The 12,000-nt window shown below is 39.2% G+C and overlaps 1 protein-coding gene across 1 annotated transcript; it reads left to right on the top strand.

The window, feature by feature from the left end:
- The first annotated feature begins 439 nt into the window (after positions 1 to 439).
- BSND (barttin CLCNK type accessory subunit beta) lies at positions 440 to 11,346 on the top strand. The gene is made up of 4 exons (XM_007428205.3): positions 440 to 616; positions 3,444 to 3,541; positions 5,706 to 5,948; positions 10,578 to 11,346. The coding sequence occupies exons 1-4, from the start codon at positions 440 to 442 to the stop codon at positions 10,993 to 10,995; spliced, it is 936 nt and encodes a 311-aa protein (XP_007428267.1). The 3' UTR covers positions 10,996 to 11,346.
- Positions 11,347 to 12,000: the final 654 nt, after the last annotated feature.

The raw sequence follows: 12,000 nt of genomic DNA, 5'->3' as shown, positions 1-12,000 counted from the left end.
CACCAGTCAACCACTTAGCTCTGACTCCAGTTGGAGCCTACAGCCTCTCACTTCCTCTCCACACCCCCTTGGCAAATCATTTGCAGCTTTTGCACTGTCTATACCTAGGAGGAAGGTTATAGTAAAGCTCCCCCCAGGCAGCATTACTCAAATGTGAATTTAAAGATCTTGTTTGCATTCATTACAAATCCATTTAAAACTGGCTGGCTGAGATCTGGGCAGGACTAGTCTGAAGGTGGAGCTGACACTTGTCCCCTTGCTGCTTCTGGAAGAGGCACTTGAGGATTGTCTGGGTCAGGGACAGGTGAAGGGCTCCCCTGGACTTTCTTTCTCCCTTCCTTTCATTTTCAGGTTCCAGCTCAACCTCCTTTTATGAATAAGTCTGTCTAGATTAGTTTAGCTTGATGTCAGTTTTGCTTTCCAAAGGGTGTACATTACAATGGCTGAAGAAAAAACCTTTCGCTATGGACTTATTGTCCTGGGATTCTTTCTGGTCATGATTGGCATGTTCATAATGAGTGTGGAGAAACCACAAATTTATATCACCTTCTGCACCCTGGGAGTCTTGGTCATTGCTGTGGGCATCACCTGGAGCATGTGTCAGTGCTATCCAAAGGTAGGCAGAATTGTTTTTAAAAGGTGCCTAAAACAGTTTCTCTCTCTCTCTCTCTCTCTCTCTCTCTCTCTCCTTCCTTCCTTCCTTCCTTCCTTCCTTCCTTCCTTCCTTCCTTCCTTCCTTCCTTCCTTCCTTCCTTCCTTCCTTCCTTCCTTCCTTCCTTCCTTCCTCAGGCTCCTGAATAATCTCTGAGTCCTTCATGGCTTGCTGGCCTACTGAGAAATACAAAGTACAAAGGCAAGCAGCTGATGAAGGTTTTAGTATCTGCTCAATAGATATTTGAAATGGTGGTTGCGCTCTCATCAGAAATGTGGCAATAATTATTTCTGCAAAAACAAATGTAAGGATTTTTTTTTTTTTTTGGTGGCGTGATAACTTAAATCTACTGCCTGTAGAATTAGATTGAAGATATGATTCTGGATGCATAAGCTTAACAAAAAACAAAACAAAACAAAACCTTGTGTATGTTGCATTTTCACCTGTCATTTCATGAAGGAATTCAAAGCTGTGTTTAACCTTTACATAACTGAAGAGATAGCTAAAGATTAAGGGTAGAGAATTGTTCAGGATGGGCTATCTAGTTAACTGTTATTGAGACTGAAACTCTGCATAATATTTCTTTTGTCAATGAAATGGGGTGTTGTATATGTGTGCATCTGTCAATTTGATTGGAACTGTGGAAGGAAGGGAGGGAGGAAGGGAGGTTTGACAAGTACAAACAAGTTAAACTCTGTTGTGGCCAATGGCAGATAGTGGTGGGAACCTTCTCAATGTTGTTTCTGACCCTCGACTTGCTCTTTTCCTTTGATCTGAAACTAGATGGAGAGGTCATGGCAATTACCTCAATCCTTCTTCTTACCAATATCTTTATTCTCAGACAGGACAGGTACACATGGAGCAAAAGCAGAAGACCCAATGGAACAAGGAAGATCTTTACTCATCCTCAGTCATCAAAACTCACCAAGTGTCTTTGGGCCAATCATTCTCTCTCAATCAAAATTACCTTATTAGGGTTTTCAATTGTGAGGTTATAGTGAGGGTGCCAATCCTCTTTGTGCTTTACCTTGAACTTCTAGAACAGAGGTTGGTAATTCTGGGGGCACATTCAGAATGTTGAGAACATATGGCAGATACACTTACAAAATGGCTGTCACACAAGGTTTGTCTATTCACAAAATGGCTGCCATAGATGGTGACAAACACCCATTTACCAGAAGGTAAGGTGGCCCCCAGAATGTTCTCTATCATCTAATTGTCCTTCTTCCCAAAATACCATTACCATAGTCAGTATCAGCCCTTTGAGATAGACCAGGTCAGTAAACCAATACCACTAAATATACCAGAACTCTCCTTTATTAATACAGGCTAGAGTAACAGAACCTTGATAGCATTTTTCCTTTTCTTCCTCTTATATCAAAGACAGTAAAAGAGGAACAATACTGAGTTTCTTTCTCATGCTTTCCTGTTTCATCAGGCTAAGCTCATGTTTTACTAATGGTTCCAACATATTTTCTTCGCAGTTATCTACATGCTCCTGTACAGTCAGACCATGACCTAGTCACATTTTTTTACTGGTGGTTCTGGCAACGTATACTGTAAACACATTGAATCCAATGTTGCCATTTGGGAAATTTACAGTCCCCACATGATGGAATATAAACCTAGCCCTGGGAATAGGCAATGGGTGAATGAACCAGTAAGGAAGGAGGCAGTTCAGACCTTGGAAAGAAGAAAGCATGAGAAGGAAACTCAAAATAAACTTGCCTTGATTTTGTTTGATGGGAGATGTAGTATAGAGAAACACTGACAGACTTTCAGATTCTGTTCTCATACCCTACAAAAATAAAGAGCATTCCTGAAACCTTTGCTGCTCCAGTTTCTTGATCTTGCCTACCTCAAAAGGCTGACATAACCCACTTTCTCCAGGAAGAACTTGACATTCCATGAGACTTTGACCAGGAGACTACTGGCATGGCTACATGACATCACTAGCCCCCCTTCCTGATTGGCTAGGCACTAGATAGATAGCAGGAGGAGTAGCTTAGCATGGGTTATCTAGCAGGTTTGACACTGAATGCTGTAGCAAACTTCTGTTTGCTTTTCAGCCATTCTTTCTCCATAGGTTTTTTTTGTTGGGGGACCAGCAATTCAAAATGGGTTTAGGTATTTCCACATGCAACTGATTTGATGGAGTTAGTTTAATTCTGTGAATGACTAGGGTAAAATTTAACATCCTGTGGGTTATTTGATTAGATCAGTTAATTCTTTTATGGTGTTCCAACAATATATTGCTTTCCATTGGCTCAATTAAACATGTTGTGGGAACAGGATCACTTGGACCTGGTGGGACCCAAAAGCATTCCTACAAACAAATGTATTAGAGACTGGTACATTCCAACTTCCTGTTATTATTTTTATTAAAATAAAAAATAATTAAAAAATAAAATTATTTTTAAAAATCAGGTGGGAAGGTAGGCAGGATTGGCACGAAGGAAGGTGCCTAGAGGAACATTTGTGCCATGGACACTATATTGCTTTTTACATTATTATGGATACCATGTTGCTTATTTCATTATTGCCTCACTAGAAAGAAAGTGAGGAAATAATGTAATAAATAACTAAAGAGAAGCTGGCTAGAAACTCTGCAGTAGGAAGTTGAATTGGTTTCTCTGCAGTTGTATGGGCCATTACATGTACTCAACAATGCTAACTTCTAAAGCTTGTTGAAGTGTTACCTTGTGGAACTGTGCAGTTGTTTGCAAATTCACACAAAGAACAAATGGAACACGGGAGCCATCTATCCTAACTTTCCCCACTTTTCCTCTAGATCAGAGTTGTTTCTATTGACTCCGAGTCTGAGAAGTTCCTTGTAAAGAAGTTGTCTGCTTCACCATCAATTGAAAATGAGATTCCTGAGAAGAAAAGGTATGTCAGTGAGGAAGCCAAACCTGTAGGCTTCAACTCAATAGTCTGCAATCTACATTTTAATTAGAGTGCTAGCCAATAGATGCTAGAGGCTGTGTTCCTCAGAAGGACAAGGTCAAGGATGAGAAACACTGGCATGGGATAGCGAATGGCACTAAATATCTCTTTTCTTTTTTTTAATTAAACTCACGATTACCATCTGTAAGAAAGAAAGGAAGGACATTTCAAAAACGATTGCCATTACTCATATAAAACAAACTCATGAAATGACATTAGATTTCCATGCTAGAAACTAAAGGCTGATCTTGGGGTTGCAATATTTAGCTTCTTTTCAGTATTTACGTAGTCCTGGTAAATATTCAGGATAGAATGTGAGTACATGTAAAGAATGCACTTGCTTTAAGAACAGTAGATCCTTTGCCCTCATGTGTCTGTAATGTGTGAAAGCTACAAAAGATTATACAACCCATATAGAAGACTCCCATACAGAAAACTATAAAACCCATACTAAAGACTCTCTATCCTACAGAAGATTCCCCTTTCTGAAAATAATATTCTTCAAGATTGTGAAGGACAGCAGAAATTAGTGCCATGAGGTCTGTTTTTATGAGCTCAGTTAAGAATTGTTTTCCTGATTTAAGATCTGAATATCATTTACTGTGAGTTAGTCTAAATCCTTCATCAGGCTCTCTTAATTAAGCTTTTCGTAAAATCGGTTACATGCTGAGTTTTAACAGTAGCCTCCCCTTTGGTGCAGCTATTTTAACTTCTGGAGAAGATGCAATGCAGTCCAGGTTTGGTTTATTCTCAATGCTAGCACATTTTACCAGTTTAACAAGGGTTTGGATTCCAGCTGGGAAAGAAAAATGGCCTGTACTGAGCTTCAAAATATTGTGGAGTGGCCTCATTATAGCTCCAGCCTTTCATTGCAACTGGTCAACACCTCCTTCTTCAAAGAACAACTTTTCATTCAATGAGATGGACCACGGGACATCTGCAGGGAGAGGGGCAAAGAATTCCAAATGTTCGCAAGTGTGTAATTGAAACCCTATCCCATTGTATGTGTGTGTGTGCTTTACGACCCTTCCCTGAGGACATCCCTGGCAAAGTGGCATAGCTCAAGGGTATTAGTATGACCACCTAGCCTACTGAACTTGGGGCAGCCACCTCTTGGAAAAACTTTCAGAGGACTACTCTTCATTTGAAGGCATCCCCTGATTTAAGAATTACCTAGGCCAACATGGATTTAAGGGCAGAGCCATAAGAAGAGGCAGCAGATCTTTGAAGCTGACAAACAACAATTAGTAACAGCTGGAAAAGATAATGAAGTCTGTTTGTTTTCCAAAATGAAGTTGTTGACTGCTGTTTGGTAAGTAACGATTAGCAGTCCAGGACAATCTGCTGTGCTCACCAAGGGAGCAGGAAACACACATCTCATAACCATGGAACAAGGAAAAGATGATGTAGACAATAGTGGGTTCAGCACATTATTCCATTTTGGCATGTTTGAGTTAGTTTAAAAAATAATCAATGCTTTTCTAAACATCAGTCCTTCAAGGGAATTGTGATTAGGGTACCCCTTTCTACCTTCCTCTTGGTGAGTTACATATGCTTTAGACAATTGTACAAGCTCATTTTAGCTGTTCATTGTTCCTTCCTTCATTATTTGTTAGATTTATATTGTGTCTTTCCTCCACAAACTCAAAGTAGCAATGTAGCATTTTTCCTCAGATTTGTGTCTGCAGCAACAATCCTGTGGGTTATGTTGGTTTATGAGAGAGTAACTGGACAAAGCCACTCAGTGAGCTTCTATGGCTTACAGTAGAATAGAACCTGGTTTGCCCTAGTTCTTGTCCAGCATCTCAACCAGTACGTCACTTTTTGTTAGTTTCAGTCCTGTCTGGTCATTTTCATGTGGAGAGAGAAAATACAATAAAATAACAAATCATCACCATCATTTCAATCACTCATCCTCATCAATGCGTGATGTACTTCTTCGTAAGATCCCATAGGACCATAGGTCATACTAATAGGAGTGAGGTCCATCTTTATCTCTGGGGATTAGCTGTTCTGAAAATAAATGCATAGATAGATAGATAGATAGATAGATAGATAGATAGATAGATAGATAGATAATATGAATTTTATCTTACTTTCTTCACAGTTTGGAAACCCCATATACAAGCCAGAAAGAAGCTGACATATATGAGAAAAGCCTGCCATCTTATGAGCAGATCCAGGCAAAGAGGGACAATTCTGCAGAATGCATGGGAATTTTGCTTGCCTCAGTGCCACTGGTCAGGGCAGGAAGACATATCCAGCCTCATGTACATGCCAAAGCAGAGGTCCATAGAGACTCAGAGAACAATGGGAGCCTTAACAGAGATCCAACAACAGGACTGAACTGGTGAGTACCACATATGAACTGGCTGAATTAGATTGTATTAGGGTAATCAGACTGCAGAAATCTAAATGACTGCTAAATGGAAGCAAAGAGATGTGGAAATCCTTAACTTTTCACTGCAATCTTGGGGTTGTCCAGATTTATGTAGCTGAAATCTGGTAGTCCTAATTTACATTGCATATCACCTCATTCATTATGGCTGGGACAAAAAATTCGGTATATGTCTTATATTACTCAATGGGATAAGCATCCAGGCCAGAAGGTTTTCATAGATTTAATAATATCTAAGTACAGTGGTACCTCTAGTTACGAACTTAATCCGTTCCGTGACTCTGGTTGCAACTCGAGTTGGTCTCAAGTTGAGGTAAAGTTTCCCATAAGGTTCAATGTAAATACGGTTAATCCGTTCCGCCCTCCGAATTTGGTCGCACCACGAGGCAAATTTCCCCACAAGGTTCAATGTAAATACGGCTAATCCGCCCTCCGAATTTGGTCGCACCCCGAGGTAAATTTCCCCCATAAGGTTCAATGTAAATACGGCTAAACAGTTCTGAAACATATGCATTTTATTTTTAAACCTCAAAAACCTTCCAAATGCCACAAAAACCTTCCAAACACCACAAAACACACCACAAGCCTCACCAAACGTCTCCTTGCTACCGCGATCTCGCCCACAGGAACCCGCGACCGCGTGGCAGCAGGGAAAATGGCCATGGATCCGGTTCGTAAGTAGAGGCGGAGTTCACAAGTAGAGGTAAATTTTTGGGGCTGGAGCTGGTCGTATCTTGAAAAATTCGTAAGGAGGGGCGTTCGTAACTAGAGGTACCACTGTATTATTATTATTGTTAGTCGCACAGTCAGCCAGATGTTTAGACTGGATTTGGCATTTTTATCCACCTATTGAGACCTTTCCAAGGACCTGGGAAAGGCAGATGTTGTTTGAAGGTGTTAAAGGTATTGTTGCAGGATATAAGCTGTTCCAAGTAAAGCTGTCTTCTCCTCCTCCTCCTCCTCCTCCTCCTCCTCCTCCTCCTCTTCTTGTTATTTTGTGGTGGGGGGAGATAAAAGGACTGCTCAAAAGATAGCTTGATTATGCATGGTGTTAGGAAAAGCTATGTTATATAAAATTATTTTTGTGCTTAGGTTACCTTTGACACAACCTTATAGTTTTGAGAGTAAAAATAAAACAATTGTTGATTTATAGAGACAGAATCAATATGTACTTTACCCTCGGGATTCTGAATAGTAGAGTTAATTTTACATTGCTAGAACTGTTTCAGTGAGAGGCTGTTAATTTACCAGGTCTTTCATCACACTCCCAATATCTTGCTTTACATGATACAATGAATATTCTGTTTCAAGTGCCTAAAGGGAATTAAGCCCTTGTTTAGAACTCCTAAAATGTTACGTAAGTCTGGAGTAGGTCATCTTGCTCAAAACTTTATTAACTTTTTAACCATATTTTCCATGCAGCCTAAGCAAAAATAGGACCATGTCTATATTCCTTAAAGGCATCGCAAACAACCACTAAAATTTATTTTAACATTCTTAAAACTCTTATTACATTTGTTTTATAAAAAGTAGATCTTTTGATAATGATATAATTTAAACACTATCTAGAAAAAATGGGCTGACTCTTTCTTATAATATTTGATAATGCCGCAGAATCGGCCACGACTGAGTGTGGATTAAAAAAAAATGTTACTGAAGCATGATGTTACAGCTATTTTGATTATGTGCCATCAAGTTGGTTCTGACTCTTAGTGACCACACAGATAGATTTTCTCCATGACAATCTGTCCCTAACCTGGTCTTTCAGGTCTTCCAACAGTGCACCCATTGCCACTGTAACTGAGTCCATCCACCTCGCTGCTGGTCGTCCTCTTCTTCTCTTTCCTTCCACCATTACCAGCATTAGAACTTCTCCAGAGAGTGAGGTCTTTGCATAATGTGCCTGAAATAGAATAATTTGAGCCTGATTAGTGCCTCAAGTGAGAACTCTGGCTTGATTTGTTCAATATTTATTTGTTTTCTGTGCTGTCCATGGTATTCTCAAGAGTCTTCTGCAATACCAAAGTTCAAAGGTGTCAATACTCTTCCTATCCTGCTTCTTTATAATCCAACTTTCTCTTCCATACAGTGTCACAGGGAATACCATGGTTTGCATGATTCTGATCTTTGTAGGTATAGACACATCATGGCATCTGAATATCTTTTCCAGGGCCTTCGTGGCCACACTACCAAGTACTAGTCTGCATCGTATTTCTTGACTGCTTGTTCCTTTAGTGTTGATAGTTGATCCTCAGAGGCAGAAGCTAGCTACCATTTCAATATCTTCATTGTCAGTTCTAAGGCTGGTTGTTCTACCTGTTATTATTAGTTTGGTCTTTTTTATTTTTAATTTTAGTCCGATTTTTTTTCACTGTGCTTCTTGACTTTTATTACTAGAGCTTGGAGATCCTTTGCATTTTCAGCCATCACGATGGTGTCATCAGCATAGTGCAGGTTGTTGATATTTCTTCCTCTAGTTTTAAAACCATTCAATCCAGCTTCCCTTAATACATATTCAGCATATAGGTTGAATAAATAAGGGGAGAGTATACAGCCTTGTCTTTTGCCAACCTGGAGCCAATCTTCATGTCCTGTCTGTACTGTGGCTTCCTGACCTCTATATAGGTTTCACATGGACAATGAGATGTCCTGGGAATTATAGCTGCTATCTATATTATATTTATTAACTAGGGATTGAGATATGCCAGAAAACTATCAAGTCAAGAACAGTTATGCAGAACTGGAAAAAAAAGTATATAATTGTTGTGAGGAATTTAAAAGCCACGGTATATCCATCAAATTAAACTTCAGCATATAAGATTGCTATATTTTCCATGTATGAGAACTAGATTTAAGTGGGATAGTGGAGTATTTAGGAAATGTAAATTATTCCTGCAATGAAAACCCTGCAGGTGATATAAGATTTTCCCTTTATCCTGAAAATCCTTCTTCTTTCAAAATATATGCCATATCTCTTGCAAGTTGTTTGTTAAAGTTTTCAAGCTGAATAATTCTTGTTTCCTGTAAATCAGTCTAAAGTACCAAATCTCCAATTCAAATGCTCATGTTTCTGATTCAGATTATCCACTCAGGTTATTCTAACCATTTGCACATCATGGGGCAGTGTTTTTAAAGTCACAAGAAGCTTGTTTTCATTTTCATTTTCTTTTGCACCTGGGCTAAATTTAACCAAAATTGTCAGATCATCCACTGCCAAGTCAGCAGGCTGCTCTCCCTCAAGTAAGCAAGAAGACTTTTGCTTTCACTATCTTCTCTATTTCAGATCTGTGATAAATCACATGAATGACACTGCTGGTCAGTAATTTAGACACTCCTCTCCAGTGTTGTATTTACCAATTATGCAGTAAAGTAGCCAAAAGATAAGGAGATTGCTACTTAAACTGGGAGTGAGTTGAAGCACATCTCTGTCTCTGGCTGAAGCATTTCAACCAGATATTCTTACGCATAAACTTAAAGTACATTACATTTTATTCTGTTCTGCTCTTTAATGTTCAGTCTTTCAAATCTGTCCAGTCTTTCAAATGCATGCATTTTTTAAAATTTAGTTACTTCCCCCATTCCCCAGAAGGTAGTTATACAATTCTTAAATCCTAAATACACATAGGATGAGACCTTCCCTACGTTTATCAAAAAAGTATTAATTTATTCAAAGAGATGCCCAATCACAAATAACCATCTCTGGGAACAAGTTCACATAACAATAGAAAATTACAAAAAATTATTTTCAACATTTTTTTGTCCCCTTCTGTTTAACACTGATCTGGCACCCGTACCTGCAAATTAATCTGAAGACCAAAAGCATTCCCTTACTTTACAGAAGATTGATCATAGTGAGAAATTCTGGGTAGCCTTGTTGCACTGACAAATGAAGGAGCAAAAGTGATAGAACTGTAGAACTGGGTAGTGGAATTATAAGAGAAAAAGAAATGTTTTCTTTATTTTAAAGATTCTGTGATGGCTGAAAACATTAGCAGAAAAGTACTAGACTTGGAACTAGGAGCATAAGGTTATAACCTAGATTAACAGAAAGTACTTCTAGATTTGTGATGTTTCTTCTAAGACAGACTCTATGGATATTTTATGTTCCTATGTTCACTTTGTTGCTTCATTCACTGGGAACACCAATAAACTTGAACAAAATTGCCTTAACTGATTAATGTACTGTAACTGATTAATTATCAAATCATGTTGTGATCCTAGTCAAAGGAAAGATGACATTTCTAAAAAAATAGTTTTAGTTGAATAAAATATAAGAAGCACTCTATTCATCTTTTAAAAGCCTGTATAGTCATATTGCCTAGTGCAGTTTTGTTCTCCTCTCATTCTTTTATCAAAATACTGAGGTTGGACTGGGTTGGTCAATAATACCAAATCTAGTCCTAGAAAGCAAATTCCTAACAAACAAATGAGTCATTCTGGACTAATAACCTGGTACAAGCTTAACATCCACATTGCTTCATTTACTGTAAACTTCTCAGTTGAAACACAAAACAGATCAGCAAATAGCCTTAGAAGGAATGCCCTTCAATTAATCCTTTTTTTTTTCTTTTTAAATTCCAGCCCATCTGAGAGGTTTCCAAAGACTGCACCATTAGCATCTCTTCAAGAGGAAGTAGACACTTCTTCAGTGGACTCTACTTCTAACAGCCCATTTTTACAGAGATGGAAAGATGCACCAAATCCTGTGTCTCTAACAGGAAACCAACTCCAGTTCAAGCTTCCTTCATATGAAGATTTTGCCTTGATTGATTCCCTGGCGGTAGAAGGTCAGGGGCAGAGCAATGAAAATACAGGCCAGAGCCATTGTCCTGTTCCTCCTACAGCAGGTGATGGCATTGTGGGAATGGCAGGTTCTAGGCCTCTGGAATGCAGCAGAACCTTGCAGAATGTAGAAGAGGATGATTTGTACTATGGGATACAAGAGGGTCCAAGAGACATCCTTACTTCAGTTGTTGCTGTTGCTGAACCAAAACCATAAGCCCCCCAAATGGGAAATGACAGAAGAGCTAAAGGGCTCGACATTTTTACAGTTCAAATCCAGGGAGAGTGAAGGGGGATGGAAAAGAGATAATTCAACCAAATTCACAGCATAAGGCTTATTTTTACTGTGGGATGGAAAAGAAAAAGGATGTGGGAATATAAAAATAGATAGAATGTCCAAGGAGAGTAAGAAGTAGTAAAATGAAATAGGTCAGAGTGAAAATAGCATCTATTTCTAATCCAAGAACAATGTGGTGTGCATGCATGCCCCTGTGTGTCTGAAGTCCTAAGGAGATGTATGTGTGTTTAATGTCAAGGACCATGGATGTGTGTTAATGAAAGTAGTAGCCTATCCTGGGGAGTGGAGTCTAGCATTTGTTTTAGAGCAGTGTTTCTCAAGCTCAGCGACTTTAAGACATGTGGACTCCAACTCCCAGCATGCTGGCTGGGGAATTCTGGGAATTGGAGTCCACATGTCTTAAAGTCGCTGAGCTTGAGAAACATTGCTTTAGAGAATCACAGATATCATGTACCATCAAGCCTGTCTGACCTGCAATGCATTGAGCCATAGGCAATCCACCACCTACACTGGGTGCCTTTGGAGGGCTAGTCAAGCTCCTTTTTGGTTGCCTCTGGGATTTTGGAAATGAGGAAGAGGTGCCAAGCACCTAAAAAGGTGGTGGAACAAAGACGTGCAGATACAGCAGACTATTTTTAAACCTATTAAGTGCAACAGAAGTGCCTTTTTTTTAAAACCAAGACATACTCATCTCTAAAATCTGTCAAGAGGGCTATGCCCTCCTTCCATAAGTGGGAAGCAATCTTGATTACTTTATGGGATGAATAAACCAGCTACACACCAGCCCTCTATCATTTTCTATTAATTATAGCAGATCCTTTCCCCTTCATCGGCAGTAGCCTTTCCCCTTCATCTCTATCATTCTGGTGTTGGTTGGAGATTATGGAAACTGTACTCCATCAAAGCTACCATTCACTGTAATCT

The sequence above is a fragment of the Python bivittatus genome, unplaced genomic scaffold (genome assembly GCF_059951505.1).
Source record: "Python bivittatus isolate LINGU-HERP-01145 unplaced genomic scaffold, Pbiv_v1 ctg000700_np1212, whole genome shotgun sequence".
Lineage (NCBI taxonomy): Eukaryota > Metazoa > Chordata > Lepidosauria > Squamata > Pythonidae > Python > Python bivittatus.
This window is presented reverse-complemented; position numbering and strand designations above follow the sequence as displayed.